General features: G+C 40.8%; 1 protein-coding gene across 5 annotated transcripts in view; it reads right to left on the bottom strand.

Annotated features, from left to right (window-relative positions):
- The window catches only part of kif13bb (kinesin family member 13Bb), a 217,059-nt gene that overhangs the window by 111,805 nt on the left and 89,802 nt on the right, over positions 1-15,452 (bottom strand). For all 5 annotated transcript variants that reach the window (XM_064341045.1, XM_064341047.1, XM_064341044.1 and 2 more), the window contains exons 11-17: positions 5,872-5,983; positions 5,342-5,554; positions 4,884-4,994; positions 1,517-1,651; positions 1,086-1,216; positions 850-936; positions 502-695 (exon numbers count right to left, since the gene is read on the bottom strand). In XM_064341045.1, coding sequence (XP_064197115.1) covers positions 502-695; positions 850-936; positions 1,086-1,216; positions 1,517-1,651; positions 4,884-4,994; positions 5,342-5,554; positions 5,872-5,983 — 983 coding nt within the window. The remainder of the gene's footprint in view (positions 1-501; positions 696-849; positions 937-1,085; positions 1,217-1,516; positions 1,652-4,883; positions 4,995-5,341; positions 5,555-5,871; positions 5,984-15,452) is intronic.

The raw sequence follows: 15,452 nt of genomic DNA, 5'->3' as shown, positions 1-15,452 counted from the left end.
CTGTATAAATGGAAAAGTTGTGTAAGTCCTTCTAGATAAGAGCGTCTCCTATTCTAGTTGGCAGCCAACGCATGTGAAAGTCTGTCCCTCGTTGTCTGGCAATGTGGAACCTCAAGTCATTGCCTCATTAATAGTGTGCACAGTCAAAACAACAAGACAGGAATAATGGTTAGTAAATGTGAGATGCCTCATGATGTTAAGACTTAAAAGTCTGCAGTGTACGTCAGACCTATCTTTCTTTCACAGGTCATAGGACAAATGATGTCTGAAAGAGAAAGTGGTTACACCTGCCCCACCTCATGAATTATTTTTTGACAGGTGAAATGAGGGAGGTGTCAAAAGCTCAAAGTGCACACATCTGGCCACAGAACCTAAACCGGTGGTGAAAAAAAAATAATTATGGGAGAATTAAGTGTCATCCACAAAGTTAACTCATCAACAGGCTGCAACAAAATCAGAATCTCTCACATACAAAAGGGCCCCAGCCTTGTCCAGTCTCACCATTGTTTCCCAGGGCCTTAATCATGACTTCAGTCTGGGCAAACTCGTAGCTGAAGCTGACCTCGCTGGAGACCTCGCTTGTCGTGTCTCCATCTACGTCCAGCTGTTCGTTGCTGTTGCTGCTCTTCATGACCCCGACCCCACTCTCGTCCTCCTCGGCCCCACCCTGCGAACGCCGCTTAGGCAGATTGATCCTGTTGGAGGAGAAGGGAAAAATATATGATGGGATTTGCATGCTTTATGCTGCAATTTTTCATGGGAAAGAGACCTTTGCACCACATTGATGTGAGAAAACAGTTCATATGCTTATACATATCTACACTTGACACTTTTGACTTTTATGCTGACCTGAAGAAGTGGTTATTGCCCCAGAAGATGCGGTCGCCATGGTGAAGCTGGACTGGGCTGGTGACAGGAGAGCCATTTACACACGTGCTGCAGAGACAGACAGGAGTATTAAAAACAGGGATTTTTCAGAAGCTTGAATATGGAGAACAGAAATGGTAACAATCTGTATGTGCACATCATCTCTGAACAAGTGCAAGTGTGCATGTTATAGTGTGTACGCATACGTGTGACCTTACCGGCAATTGCGATGAGGGGTGAGGACTACAACGCCCTCTGCAGAGATGTCAATGACACAGTGCTCGGGCTGGATGCCCATTCCACATAACTGAATATCCTGGGAGTCGGCTGCGCCCACAAACGTGTGCTCCTGTAGAACAGCCCATAATGACATCAGTACTCATGGCATCCCACTGCTGACACCACTTACCACAAACACACTCACCAGAGGAATTTCAGCTCAGTTCAGATACAAAACTAAAGTGATATAGAGAAACATAGGGAATTCCTTAAAGTTCGAGCACCAATTATTGAGCAGGCTTGCGTGGGTGGGGTGGGCGGGCGATGTGTATTGACCACCTCGAACGCTAACATACTATTTCTTTCATATTGTAGTAGATGTAGTAAATGATACCTACTACGAATAACAAATGAACCATATACCCTGTACCTTTAAGTAGTAAACCAGCAGCTCGTTGAGGGCGGGGTCGGCATTGAGATTGACCAGGAAGCACTTGTCCTCTCCTACCCGAATTCCAGATGACTGCAAAGAGATCCCCAAACTCTCCAGCTGTTTCTGTCTCTCCTGTGTGAGTGAAGTGTCACAAGAGATCAGCACTCACCCCCTCTATCCTGTACAGCCTTTTAACCCCAGAGGCTGTCCGTTCAAAAAAAAAAAAAAACTGGTTCTTTGATTCCCGTCCTCCCCCTTTTATTATAATCCTGTCCAATTGATGAACTCTCAAATCAGAATGGTAAAGACTAGCAGGTGTGACCTCATAAATGTACACAGCCACCTGCTGCTTCTTTTATTTCCCAGCCAGACGGCACTGTCACAACCACAATTAATTTAACTGCCGATTAGTGAAATCAATCCATAATGCACAAACAACCTCCAATAATAATTAATTCAGTACAGTTTGCTAGGGGTGAGATGATAAACAAAATTCATGATACGGTGTTCACGATACGATACTCCCACGACAGGATACTCCTTTTAAAAAAAATAGAAAAAACACTTAATTGAACTAGTCTTCTTATTTATTGAACAACGTAATGTAAAATCTCACTGTAATACGTCAAATTAACTGAGTAATGGCAGTGCAAATTCTAACGTCTCAAAATAAAGTGCAAGTTTAGGTTAACAATAATAAATAATAACCGTACAATAACAATAAGATGTGTTTGGATTCATATGCCAACCACCTTTAAACCTTTGAAAATAAATAAAATAAATTAACAAATAAATAAATAACAATGCACACAGAACCAACCTAGTTTAGTTTAATTTAGGCTACAGTGATTACTTCTCTATAACACAAGACAATTCTTTGCACTTTCGATGTACTTCTCCTGTAAACTCTACTTTTTAAAAATCAATATTAAAGGCTAAATATGATCCAAATTAAACATAAGCCATACTTAATAGGCTATACTCAAGGGTTAAATTGGGGGTGGATGCGGGTGGACGGCGTCCACCCACCTTTGGTAAATAAATAAATAATTTTGACCCGCAGTTTTACAAAAAACTATGACAATCCAGTCCATTTTTCGTATGCTACAGTCCATGTGTTCCCTCTAGCCAGTTACTCGCTCAACCAATCAAAAACCAAAAAGAAAAAAAACTCAGGAGGAACAGTTGTTTATATAGACAGGCTAAGAAAGAAAAATATTGTTGATTGTTTGGAAGCGGTAGGTAATTTCATTAACATGTAACTTTGTCTATGCAACATTTTAAAGAGCGATGAATAAACAGTCTCCACGAACGCCAGCTATTATTAACGGCAACTTTGAGCAAAATCAGCAGGTTGCTGTTCAGCAGCTAAACTAGAATTGAATATTTCCCACATAGCCTACATAACGTTTTTATAGCGGCGACTGGTGAGCTGAAAATTAGTGGGGTGCAAAACTTTCCTTTAAACTAATCATTGATCTCAACCTGTTTTAGTAATTTTCCTTTATTATCAAGCATGCCAACGATCGGACTAATCAAATGGCAAGTAGACTAACCCACAGCGTCTGTGGAGAAAGAAGTGCATGTATCCGCAAATAATGTTGATTAAAAATGTGCACAATTTCGTACTGCAAATGAAAATAAATTGTATTGACATTACATTACATTACAGGCATTTAGCAGACGCTCTTATCCAGAGCGACTTACACAACTTTTACATAGCATTTTACATTGTATCCATTTATACAGCTGGATATATACTGAAGCAATGCAGGTTAAGTACCTTGCTCAACAGCAGTGTCCTACCCAGGAATCGAACCTGTGACCTTTCGGTTACAAGCCCAGTTCCTTACCCACTGTGCTACACTGCCTTGACACTCAAGGAAAATAAGGGGAAGGTTCCGCCACTGCTTAGTGGTTAAAACTGATTTTTCTAAATCGCATTTATCATTTAATCTCCCTAACACAATGCGAAGAAGCTGTGTGTCCCTTTCCAATTGATTAGTCAGACCGTTTGCATGCTTGATAATCACTGAAAATTAATCAAAACAGTTTGAGACCAATGATTAGTTTAAAGGAATGTTTTGCGCGCCACCAATTTTCAGCTCACTGGTCGCCGCTTTTAATTTGCTTAAATTTGGCAGTTTAAGAAAGATGGATAAAGGAAGAAGAAAGGGAGGACAAAAGAGGAAGATGACCGATTATTTTCGTAGGTAAAAAAAAATTATGAGCATTAATGACATTCAATAAACTTGAAATATTTTATGTAAAAGCTTGCATCAATAGTATACATTCTTTTTAAAACATTGTTTTCCTTAATTACAATTATGTGCACAATGCATTAAAGATACAACTATTTTGAGCTGAGACATTCATTGGTTCATACCTTTTTTCACCCACCTCCCAAATCCCAATTTAACCCCCGACTATACTTCATGTATTTATTTAAGCGTGTTGACAATGACAATGTTGTTGACTCTTGGCTCGGTGTGACGTCTTTTAAACGCCGGGCTGTCGTTCTGTGCTCTCTGCTCTATGCTTCCAACACGCAGCTCATAAGCAGGATGACAAAAAAAAAATACAAGTTTTGCCCTGGTGAGGCTGTAGGGTTAGTCCGCCATTTAAAAGCTATTTGGCAAACTAACTTTATTTGTTATTTTAGTTTGTTGTCTTCGTGTGACCACAGATGAAGACGTTTGTGCTCGGGTTCACCGTCCGCTCTGTGGTATACAGTCTATTAGATTGTGTACGGTGTTGACGGGCATTGTGATTAAAATCCTCCCGTAAAGTCACAGGCAAAGCTTAGATAGTTAAGGGGCAGCTCGTTTTTGGCTTATTCTCCTTACATAGTGTTAGCGGACGGCTACTTCCTCGTCAGGCGAAAGGGCGGCCGGACCCGGCCAATGAGGAGCAGAGTTCGACAATGGGTTGCCAGGTTACTGCCATGTAAATAATGCGATAACACAGTACAGACAAAGTTTGGGCATCCGCCACTGTGGCGTGTGAGTCTTACAAATTTACCAGCCACTCTGCAAAATCACCCGCATTTGGTGGGTGGCGGGTGTTAATTTTACACCCTGGCTACAACTGTGATCATCAGCAACTTGTTCTTGGAGGCAATTCTAGAACAAGGTCATGTTTTTCTTTAAGAATATTAGCATAAGTATGAGTAATGAGTAAATGAGTAACGATGAAATGTAAAATAAATAGAAAAATTAATCTATTTTTTTTAAATCACGTGATAATTTGAAGCGATAGTGCCACGAATCGTTTCGCCGTTGTTTTGTATCGCGAAATTCGATACAACAATATTTTGTCTCACCCCTACAGTTTGCACGTGTCACTGTGACAGTGCATGAATTACCTGAGCGATCTCCTCTGTCTTCCTCAGTTTCTCCTCCCAGGTGACAGTCATTTCCTGGATCAGTTTCTCAGACTCCTCCAGCCTGTCCTTCAGCTCTGGAGCTTTCATGGACTGCGAAAGAAACAATACCATATTTACACCTCCATTACGCTACCAGGAGTAGAATCCCACATAAGACGATTACAACTTAGTGAAAATGCACCCTCAATAACTTTTCATACAAGCCAGCACTATCAGTGCAAGCCCAGGAACTAATACCCAACATTCAATTAACAAATTTACATTGATCCAGATGACACACTGACATTGATCCTTCATACAGTAATAGAGGTTCTTAAGTTGGATGGAGTAAGACTGGCAGCTATAACAGGATAGTAAGCATACACACACACACACACACACACACAATATAGCATATTTCTAATTACGGTTTCTTCCCTGTGAATATGGTGATGTACCTCGGCCTCAGACAGCTGGTCTCGGAGCTTCTCCACCTCTTCTCTGAGCTCGCGGATGATTCTGGCATTGGGGTCTTCATTCACCACTGCATGGTTTACAATACTCTTGGCACGGTCAGCATACCGTAAGGTGGACAGGGTCTCGTCATAGTTGTCTGCCGCTGGGCTAATTGTTGCCACCATGGCTGTCCGACTGTTCCCTCCCAGACTGTCCTGCAGGGGTAGATTGGAGGATGGCAGAGGGTTAGTTCTAAGCGAGAGAGAGACAGTTATCTCCCCCAAGAGATAAAGAAGGGGAAGGAAGGAGGGAGGAAGAGTGAGAGAGAGAATGTCTCCCAAAAGAGGTAAACAGGGTCACCATCTTGAACAAAACACAGAGAAAGACAAGACAATTAACTTGGTGGCTAATGATTATTTATTTATTTACTTACCGATGATGAATGTAAGGTAGGGGTATTATATTCTGCATGTATTATGTATTGTTCATAATGAAGGGCTTCCTCTGCAGTGATGATGAATAAAGGCCTCACCTTGAGCAGCCAGGTGAGCACAGAGTCTCTGTAGGGCACAAATTTGCTTTTGTTCTTCCCAGCACCTTGGTCCGCCAGGGCAGAAATCACCAGCCCCAGTGTGGTGAGAGACCTGAGTGGGGACAGCATGCACAGTCATAAGCAGTCAAATTCTGTCATACTACAATACACACAAGTACCGTCACACTGAGATACACATGCATCCTGTCACAGAGAAACATGAACACATACTTACAGTTAAATGTGCACATATTGTCACACTGAAATACACACGCATACCATCACTGAAACCCACACACAGCAGTCACAATGAAACACAAATATATAGTACACACATACAGAGTCATACAGAGACACATAATACTGAAACTAGGCATGGGACATTTCATGATTTTCTCAAATGATGACAAACTGATATGTGCTTTTTTACCCCCTGATTTGTGATTACATAAGTACTCTGTTTTTGGGTGCTTAACTCCTTCAGTATCGCCTATTTTTTAAAATACAAGCCTGAGAATGACATAATCCTAACCCCAAAATAACTGGTTACTATCCTTGAACCCTATTGACTAAATCCAGGTTTCTCCTGAAAGTTGACCCTTGGGAGTTAGAATTACTCTAAAAGTTTCTGAAAGTAACAGAAGCTCAAACACAGTTTTTTTCCCCACCTCAAAGATTTTTTTTCCAATGGATACAGATGCTTGTGGGTGTGCCTGGTGGGTTTATAAACACAATGGAGCCACAGCCAAAACACTGGACAAATCCTGGTTCAAATTTGATGACAATTTCACCAAGAATTAGCATTCTGCATTGTTTCTCCATGTCTAGGTAGGTTTCTAAAACAGGCTATTTGGAGACTTCAAAAGGACACTTTGCAACCAAATGATATTATGGATGTTTACTGATGGCTTTACTTGGACGGGGAATACTAATTACCCCCAACGTGAGTGGGTCATCTGCAGGCAGAAGTTGGCTAATGCAAATATGGTGCCAAGCAAACTGAAAAGGCACTTAGAAACTAAGCATGCCCACCACAAAAATAAAAACTTGGCCTTCTTCAAATGGTCATGAGACCAAAATCAGCTACAGCAAGAGGGCTTGCTAAACTGTCTGAAGGTATCTGACACAGCACAGGAGGCTAGTTATTTAATAGCGGAGCTTACTGCAAAGCAGAAAAAACCTCACACCATAGCGGAGACACTCATCCTTTCTGCACACTGCAAATTTGTAAGTGTGATTCTTGGTGATGAGGCCACAGGAAAGATATCAAAAGTCCCAGCATCTGACAATACAAATAAAATAAGAATCAATGATATTGAGGAAATTCTGACGAAGAAGTTGAAAGCAAGTTGCAAGTTCTTTTTGCAAATAGACAAATCCATAGACATCTGCGTATGGGGCTATTATTGTAGCAGAATTATTTGCAAATGCGTAATCAGATTTGAAAATTTGTAATCATTGTAGCAGAATTATTTGCAAATGCGTGATCAGATTTGCTAATGCGTAATCAGATTTGCAGATTTGTACACAGATCTGTAAATGCGTACATAAATCTGTAAATGCATACACAGATCTGAAAATGCATACATAAATCTGTGAATGCGTACATAGATCTGCTAATGCGTACAGAGATCTGTAAATGTCTATATCATCAGTTACAACTCAGGCGGGCCTCTCTATCTTTTCACACATGATTTTTGCCACATTTCTGCCGTGGCAGAGATCTGCAAATGCGTATCGCGATTTGCAAATGTGTGTGGAGATTTCTAGGTTAACTACGACTTCCATGGTGCACTTCGACATGAAAAATCCAATCGCCGAGTTTAAAATTCTGTAACATGAGCCAGTAACGGTGGGCAAGAGTTTACGGTGTTGTGAAAACTGAAAACAGAGTGGTCAACTGCACGCAAGGTTGAATAATTAATTTCTTCTACTTAAGGATAACGGATAATTTGACAATCAAGTCTAAAAATAAGGGTATGTAACATAAAGCTGAACCTATAGTTTCACCTGGGTTATGATGACTGTGATATGTGTTTCTACCAGATTGTTTCCCTTTGAAAGACATTATCTTTGTTAGTCAGTTTTCGGACGTTGTTTGATATAATCTCTTAATCCTTGGTTTTGGGTTTTCGTTTTAACTTTACATTTTTATACTATTATCAATTTGTTACCTTGCGTTTATTAAAAGAACGAACAACAAACGTTACTTACCCATGGGTTGTTTGAAGATCCAAACGGCTGACCTGTCTCATTGACAGCAGCCATCATAACCCAGGTGAAACTATAGGTTCAGCTTTATGTTACATACCCTTATTTTTAGACTTGATTGCCAAATTGTGAGTATCCGTTACCCTTAAGTAGAAGAAATTAATTATTCAACCTCGCATGCACGTTGCGGCAACTGGTGAGCTGAAAATTGGTGGGGCGCAAAACTTTACTTTAAACTAATCATTGATCTCAAACTGTTTTAATTCATTTTCAGTGATTAACAAGCATGCAAACGATCTGGCTAATCAATTGGAAAGTGACACACAGCCTCTTCGCATTGTGTTAGGGAGATTAAATGATAAAAGCGATTTAGAAAAATCCATTTTAATCAGTAAGCAGTGGCGGAAACTTTCCCTGATTTTCCTTGAGTATCAATACAATTAATCCACAAAATAGGCTACTCAATACTATCATATATAGCCAGCTCTCCCCAAATAGGCAGTTTTAGCGAGTAGCCTAGGCCTTATAGCCTACATTTATTTTCATTTGCAGTACGAAATTGTCCACATTTTAAATCAACATTATTTGTGGATACATGCACTTCTTTCTCCGCACTCGTATTCATGGAAAATATCTTCAATGCGAAGATTGTAAACAATCTTGAAGTGCAGGTTTTGTTTTTGCTGGTTATTCTGAAAGCTAACACGGGAGATAACAGACTGGTGTATCTTGTTTGTTAAGTGTAGACTACTTGGTGATTAAAACAGATTTTTAACCCTCTGGGGTCGAGAGCCCCGCCGGCGGAGCTGGACAAGATGAAATTAACTTTCGTTTCTATTTGGATGATTAACTTCACGTGCTGTTATCATACAGACGCAACAAAAACATTGACAGAAACCTTAGAATCGCGACTTTTGTTTTAAATGTTCTAAATTTGATTAATTAGATCATGTATGCTTCGTTAAACTTTACTCATTACTATGTGGATTTCGCTCAGCAGGAAGTCCGCCCAAATCGCATTCACATGTTAACAACATTATAATTACTCTCCATAGAAGGAGACTAAAGGAGGGGCGATGCGAGATCCATGTGAGAAATGCCAAGTCTGCGAAAGCGGAATAGAATGTCAAAGTGTCGCCTAATTCACTTCTTTTGAGGTGAACATTTCGTTTAATTTTGGAAAATGGTCTGTCCAGAAGCCGACACTGATGAGAGAGTGTCATTTCGAACAGCGAACTGATCCAGCTGAGGATCAACTTCATGCGTAAGTATATTTCTTATGATCATATTGGTAAATGTGTACTGTATTGCAACGTATCTGTGTCTTTGTAGGAATATCCAGCAAAATGCGCGTTTGTAAATTCCCACACTACGAACAATTCGTACTATTGCATCTCAAAATTATAGGCTACCTCTCTGCGTCTGGTTGTGTTTGTTTGGTTCTTTGTTTGTATATGATGTAACCATGTCACATTTCCTAAGTTTTGTTTTCATTAGTTAGTGGTTTGCCCATTTTTTGTAAAGCACATTTAATTTTCACCTGTTGAAGGAAATGTGCTATATAAATAAAGTTTGATTTGATGTCACATTTCCTAACAATTTTGTTTTTATCATATTTACAGAGATGCTGATCAGCTAAGAGGCCACGCAAGCGTTGCAAGAGTACACCAGTCTCATCTCATCTTCCATGCATATAGTTTGCTTCAATAAATGTTCTGAAAATCAAAAGAGGCCAGGTGTGAATAGCCTACTTAGCTGGCAGGTCGTCCTACCCAATGCATATTCATTACAGAAAGGCCATTTGCCCTCCCATTCTCACCTGGTGTTGAAAAATAGTAGTCACAACACTAACTTTTAGCAATGTATTTTATATTTCTCATTGGATTTGCTAAAATATTTTGTCATCTTTTGATACCCAAGACCTTGATGAACACATTTCAGTGACCAAAAGTCTTAGTCACAATTGTTCAGTGTGCTTTACAACATTCCTGTGCATGTTCAAAACTACTGTTTACAGTTTGTGTGTTTTTAGAGCAGTTTACAATCCACACATGATTATGACCTACTTACTGCTGCCATATTATTGTAGCTGAGTCTGTGCTGAAAACAAAGATATGAAACACTTTGGAATCACTGTATATAAAGTTGATGAAATTTACACAAATGTCAGAGCATCGCACAATCACCAGTGTGCCTCATTTTACCCTTAGACCTCAGAGGGTTAACAGATAAACTGAATTTATGATTTAATCCCCCTAACACGGTATGAAGATGCTGTGTATTAGGCTACTTGCCATTTGATTAGTCCGATCGTTGGCACGCTTGATAATAAAGGAAAATTAATGAAAACAGGTTGAGATCAATGATTAGTTTAAAGGAAAGTTTTGCGCCCCACCAATTTTCAGCTCACCAGTCGCCGCTCTACTTGCCCGAAGTTACCAGCTCATGTTACAGAATTTTAAACTAGGCGATTGGATGTTTTATGTCGAAGTGCACCATGGGAGTTGTATGTAATGCCTGGTACTGAATATGGGTTAAAAGCTGTTCAGCAGCATAATAAAGAACTAATTACTACAATAATGGAAAAAAGATAAGAAACTCCTGAAGCAAGGTTTTGTCCAACCATTGCCATAATATGAGCTTGATTGACAGCAAGCTATTGAGCAATCGCATGAGTGATAACGCCCCATCAAACTGTTGCGGGGGAGAATGAGAGGAGAAGCGCGCAGACAGCTTTGGGGATGACAGAGGACACGCTGACAATCGCTACACCAACAGAAGCTGCTAAAGCTAAATAAAACTATAAAGTCAGAAAGTAGTGAACAGATTTACTTCGGCATAACCCGTAGCTGCCTTACGGGTGTTAATTCGGTTTTAAAACTTCGGTGAGTTACAACCTCGTTGTTGCAAAAAATATTTGCCACTAACTTTACCTTGTTATATGCTCAAAGCCCAGATTTGCTAGTAGCTTTTTAATGACTCAGTAAAGAGTCACTTTGCACTAAACAGTGAATGACCGTTTGTATATTTTGTTCTTTTTGTGGTTAAATTAAAATATCCATTTATGTTGCACTAAATGTAATCCGCTTAAATCTGACGGCACGCGTGACGTTTTGCCATTTCCGGGTCCAAACGCTCCTTCAGATCCCAAACCTGTTAACGTTTTCACGATTACTTCCTTCTTTACTGAGGCACCATTGAGGGTAAAAAAGGGTCTAAGTTCTTTCCACTCCAATAAAATCAATGCGCTACAAAATCCAGCATTCTAAAGCAGTTAAAACAGCAACATTATTTTTTCGATTTTGAATTGTTGTTACGTCCCCTCCCCTTTTCAATGTCCAATTTCACAATAGATGGCACTGTTGAATCACGGTTCTAGTTACTTAATTTAGGGGTGCCAACCATCCCAAAACGACGTCCCTTATTGACAGTAGAATAGGTTCCGTATTACTCATGCAAGGGCCTTTCATCATATCTTGTGACGATCTTGAGTACCGTATTTTAACAATTCAGTAGTTACACGATAAATGCTGTGAGCCATTCTGACTAACCGAATTTTTATTGGCTAGGTGAAAGTAAGGCAACATCTAATAACTGGCTCAACGGTCAGAGCTTGAAACGCATTTAACTGCTTACCATGTCACACGAAGGGTTAATTAGCTACTGTAGATACCACCATCACCACACAAGTGCTACATGTAGTTAACCTAGAAATCTCCATACACATTTGCAAATCGCCACATGCATTTGCAGATCTCTGCCACGGCAGAAATGTAGCAAAAATCACGTGTGAAAAGATTGAGAGGCCTGTCTGAGTTGTAACTGATGATATAGACATTTACAGATCTCTGTACGTATTTGCAAATCTGATTACGCATTTGTAAATAATTCTGCTACAATAATAGCCCCATATCTGCAGAGCTGCTCAGCTACTGACAAATGTAAGATACATTGATGGGGAATGTAATCCAGGAGAGTTTCTTTTTTCGTAAAGAACTAGAAAGCCATATTACTGTAGGAGATTTTTAGGGTGGCAGATAACTACTTGAGGGAGAAAAATGTATCTTGGGATATGTGTTCCAGTGTGTGCAGATGATGCTGTCACAATGGTGGGAAAAGTGAGAGGATTTCTCTCTAAAGTGAAAGCATATCATCCCAATATCAAAGCCAACCACTGCATTCTCCATCATGGACTGTTAGTTGCAAAAACCTTGCCTTCCGAGTTGACAGAAGGGTTAGAACAGGCAGTGAAAATGGTCAATTATATTAAATTAAATTGCAGACTTCTTTCTCACCATTCTCCATTCTCTGCACTAAAATGGGAGGTGACCACCAAAGTGTTCTCTGCTGAATGTGAAGGAAATTTAACGGAATATAAACAAGTATTCTTAAAAAAAAAAAAAACTTACATACTGTACCTTTAAGTAGCTAGAAAAGTTGATCACATTTTGACCATTAAGTTGCCTACTGCAGCTGTAAAGGCGTATTTCATTTTAGGCAAAAACCATGCTTAAACATTGATTGTATGCTTTAGATTGTGTTTTCCTCACAGTAAAACTTTTGAGTTAAGACTCAACCTGTCTCTGGTTAGCTACACACACACACACACACACACACAAACACTGAATTCTAAGTATTTTTGTAGCTTTGGCCCTACACCAGCACTCTTGAAATGAAACAATGAATATGATTTCTGCCTTCAGTCTTGTCTTCAGCAAGTGAAACGCAGGTTCAATCGGATTCATGTAGAGCAATGGACGTAGCCAGTCAAGAACATTCTACTTTTTGGTCCTGAAGAACTCTTTGGTTGCTTTAACAGTGCGTTTGAGAGTCACTGTCCTGCTGCAATGAGAAGCACCGGCCAAAATGTTTTGAGGCATTTCATTGGCTCTGAGCAGATAAGATGTCTCTGTATACTTCAGAGTTTATTCTGTTGCTGCTGTGAGCAGTCACATTATCAATAAAGACAAGTGAGCTAGTTCCAGCAACAGTCATATATGCCCAAGCCATAACACTACCTCATCCATCTTTCACAAGAGCGGGGGAGAGGGTGAGCAGTATCTTTCCCCACACTTTGCTCTTTCCATCACTTTCGTACAGGATAATACTCATTTGTCCATAAGACTTTGTTTGAGGACAGTTTTTTATGTACTTAAATGTGTGCACTACACATGCACACAGACACCATAAGAGATAAAGGTTATTTGTTTGTTTATTTATTTATGTAAACTGGTAGCACCTTGTAGTTTGATAAAACATTTGATTTTCTAATTGCATTTGTTTATAAACAATTAAAGGTATACTATGAAGGATTCTGTGGCCCTAGTAGACTCTGTTTGTAAACCCTACTCACACCTCCTTAGTCCTCAACCCCACACACATCTCCATTGAGGACACCCTCAAGCGAGAAAAGCAAAATGTCAAACGAAAAGGTGAGGTGGTCGGAGAAAATACTATTTTTAGCAACATGAATGATTCCATATAGATGGTAACAGTAATTATGCAGTGTTATAACGATCTTTACACCGAGTGCACCCTTAAGCGCGTGGGAACATCATATGGTAGTACCTGTATGTACCAGTGCAGCTATTTTGTGTTTTCCCTCATTTGGTATTTGGCTATACTAGGCTGTTTCATGAAGCAGGTTAACCGAGTCAGCTGTATAACTGTATAGCTGTATAGCTGTATGGCCAGCAGCCATACCACCACACACACTGCTCCTGCTGACTGGCTGAAGCTAAGCAGGTGTGGGCTTGGTTAGTACATTACATTACATTACATTCATTTGGCAGACGCTTTTATCCAAAGCGACGTACAAAAAAAGTGCATTTCATGATCGTAGACAACTGCTGAACACGGGTTCAGTAAGGTACAATTACTTATTTTGTACAGCTATTTCTAGCCGAGAACAATGAACACTATTCTGGTCTAACATCTGCAAAGCCAACTAGGCAGAAGAATAAGCTAGAGTATTAGGACCAATACAAAGAAGTGCAGGGATGGGGCAACATGTAACAAGTGACAGGAAAAAGGTTTTTTTTTTTTTTTATTATTATTTTTTTTATACAGCGTGGTGGTGGTTAGTCTAGGTATAGTCTGAAGAGATGAGTCTTCAGGCCACGGCGGAAGATGGATAGTGAGGGGGAGTTCGTTCCACCACTGGGGAGCTAGGGTGGAGAAGCTCTGTGATCCCTTTGGGCGGGTGGGAGGGGTTACAAGACGCCCTGCTGCCGCAGAGCGGAGTGGTCGAGCAGGCACATAGAATTGAGTCATGTCCTGCAAGTAGATGGGGGCTGTCCTGTTGGCGGCAGTGTAGGCAAGTGTCAGGGCTTTGAACCGGATCCTGGCAGCGACCGGTAGCCAGTGAAGTGATCGCAGCAGAGGAGTGACGTGGGAGAATTTGGGGAGGTTGTAGATGAGTCGGGCAGCGGCATTCTGAATCATCTGTAGTGGCTGTATGGCACAAGCTGGCAGGCTTGCAAGGAGAGAGTTGCAGTAATCAAGGCGAGGGGTCACCGTAGCCTGGACGAGCAGCTGGGTGGAGTGCGTCGTCAGGTATGGTCGAATCCTCCTGATGTTGTACAGGAGGAATCTGCAGGACCGTGATGTTGCCTTGATGTGCTCCTTGAGGTCCAGTTGGTCATCCAGGACCACCCCCAAGCTCTTGGCATAGTGAGAGGCAGTCACTGTGGTGCCATCAACCGTGATTGAGAGCTCACGAAGCAAGGAGGTCTTGCACGGGAAGAAGAGCAGCTCAGTTTTGTTGAGGTTGAGCTTCAGATGGTGGCTGGCCATCCAGGTGGAGATGTCAGCCAGGCAGGAAGAGATCTTCTAATTAGGAGTTAATTGGGCGTTAATGGGAACCTGTGGCTGTATTTAAGGGCCTACCTTTAGAGCCACTGTGTTTTTGCTCTTGATACTAAGGGAAAATCCAAGAAACTCAGCAAAGACCTCACAAAAATTGTGGACCTCCACAAGTCCGGTTCCGCCTTAGGAGCTATTTCCAAACAAACTGAAAGTACCACGAGCATCTGTATAAACAATTGTATGCAAATATAAAAATCTTGGGACCACAAGGACACTGCATCGTTTAGGAAGGAGGCACAAATTAATCCCAGGGCTGAACGAACTTTGGTCCGAAAGGTTCAACTGAACCCTAAGAAAGGACCTGGCCGTTTGAACGAGTGTTCTCTGGTCAGATGAAACAAACATTGTACTGTTTGGCCACAATCATCAGCGCTATGTATGGAGGAAAAAGGGTGAGGTTATTAATCTGAAGAACACCATCCCAACTGTGAAGCATGGGGGTGGCAGCATCATGTTGTGGCGGTGTTTTGCTGGAAAAGGGACTGGTGTACTTCAGAAAATAG

Source organism: Anguilla rostrata, chromosome 6, assembly GCF_018555375.3.
Source record: "Anguilla rostrata isolate EN2019 chromosome 6, ASM1855537v3, whole genome shotgun sequence".
NCBI lineage: Eukaryota > Metazoa > Chordata > Actinopteri > Anguilliformes > Anguillidae > Anguilla > Anguilla rostrata.
This window is presented reverse-complemented; position numbering and strand designations above follow the sequence as displayed.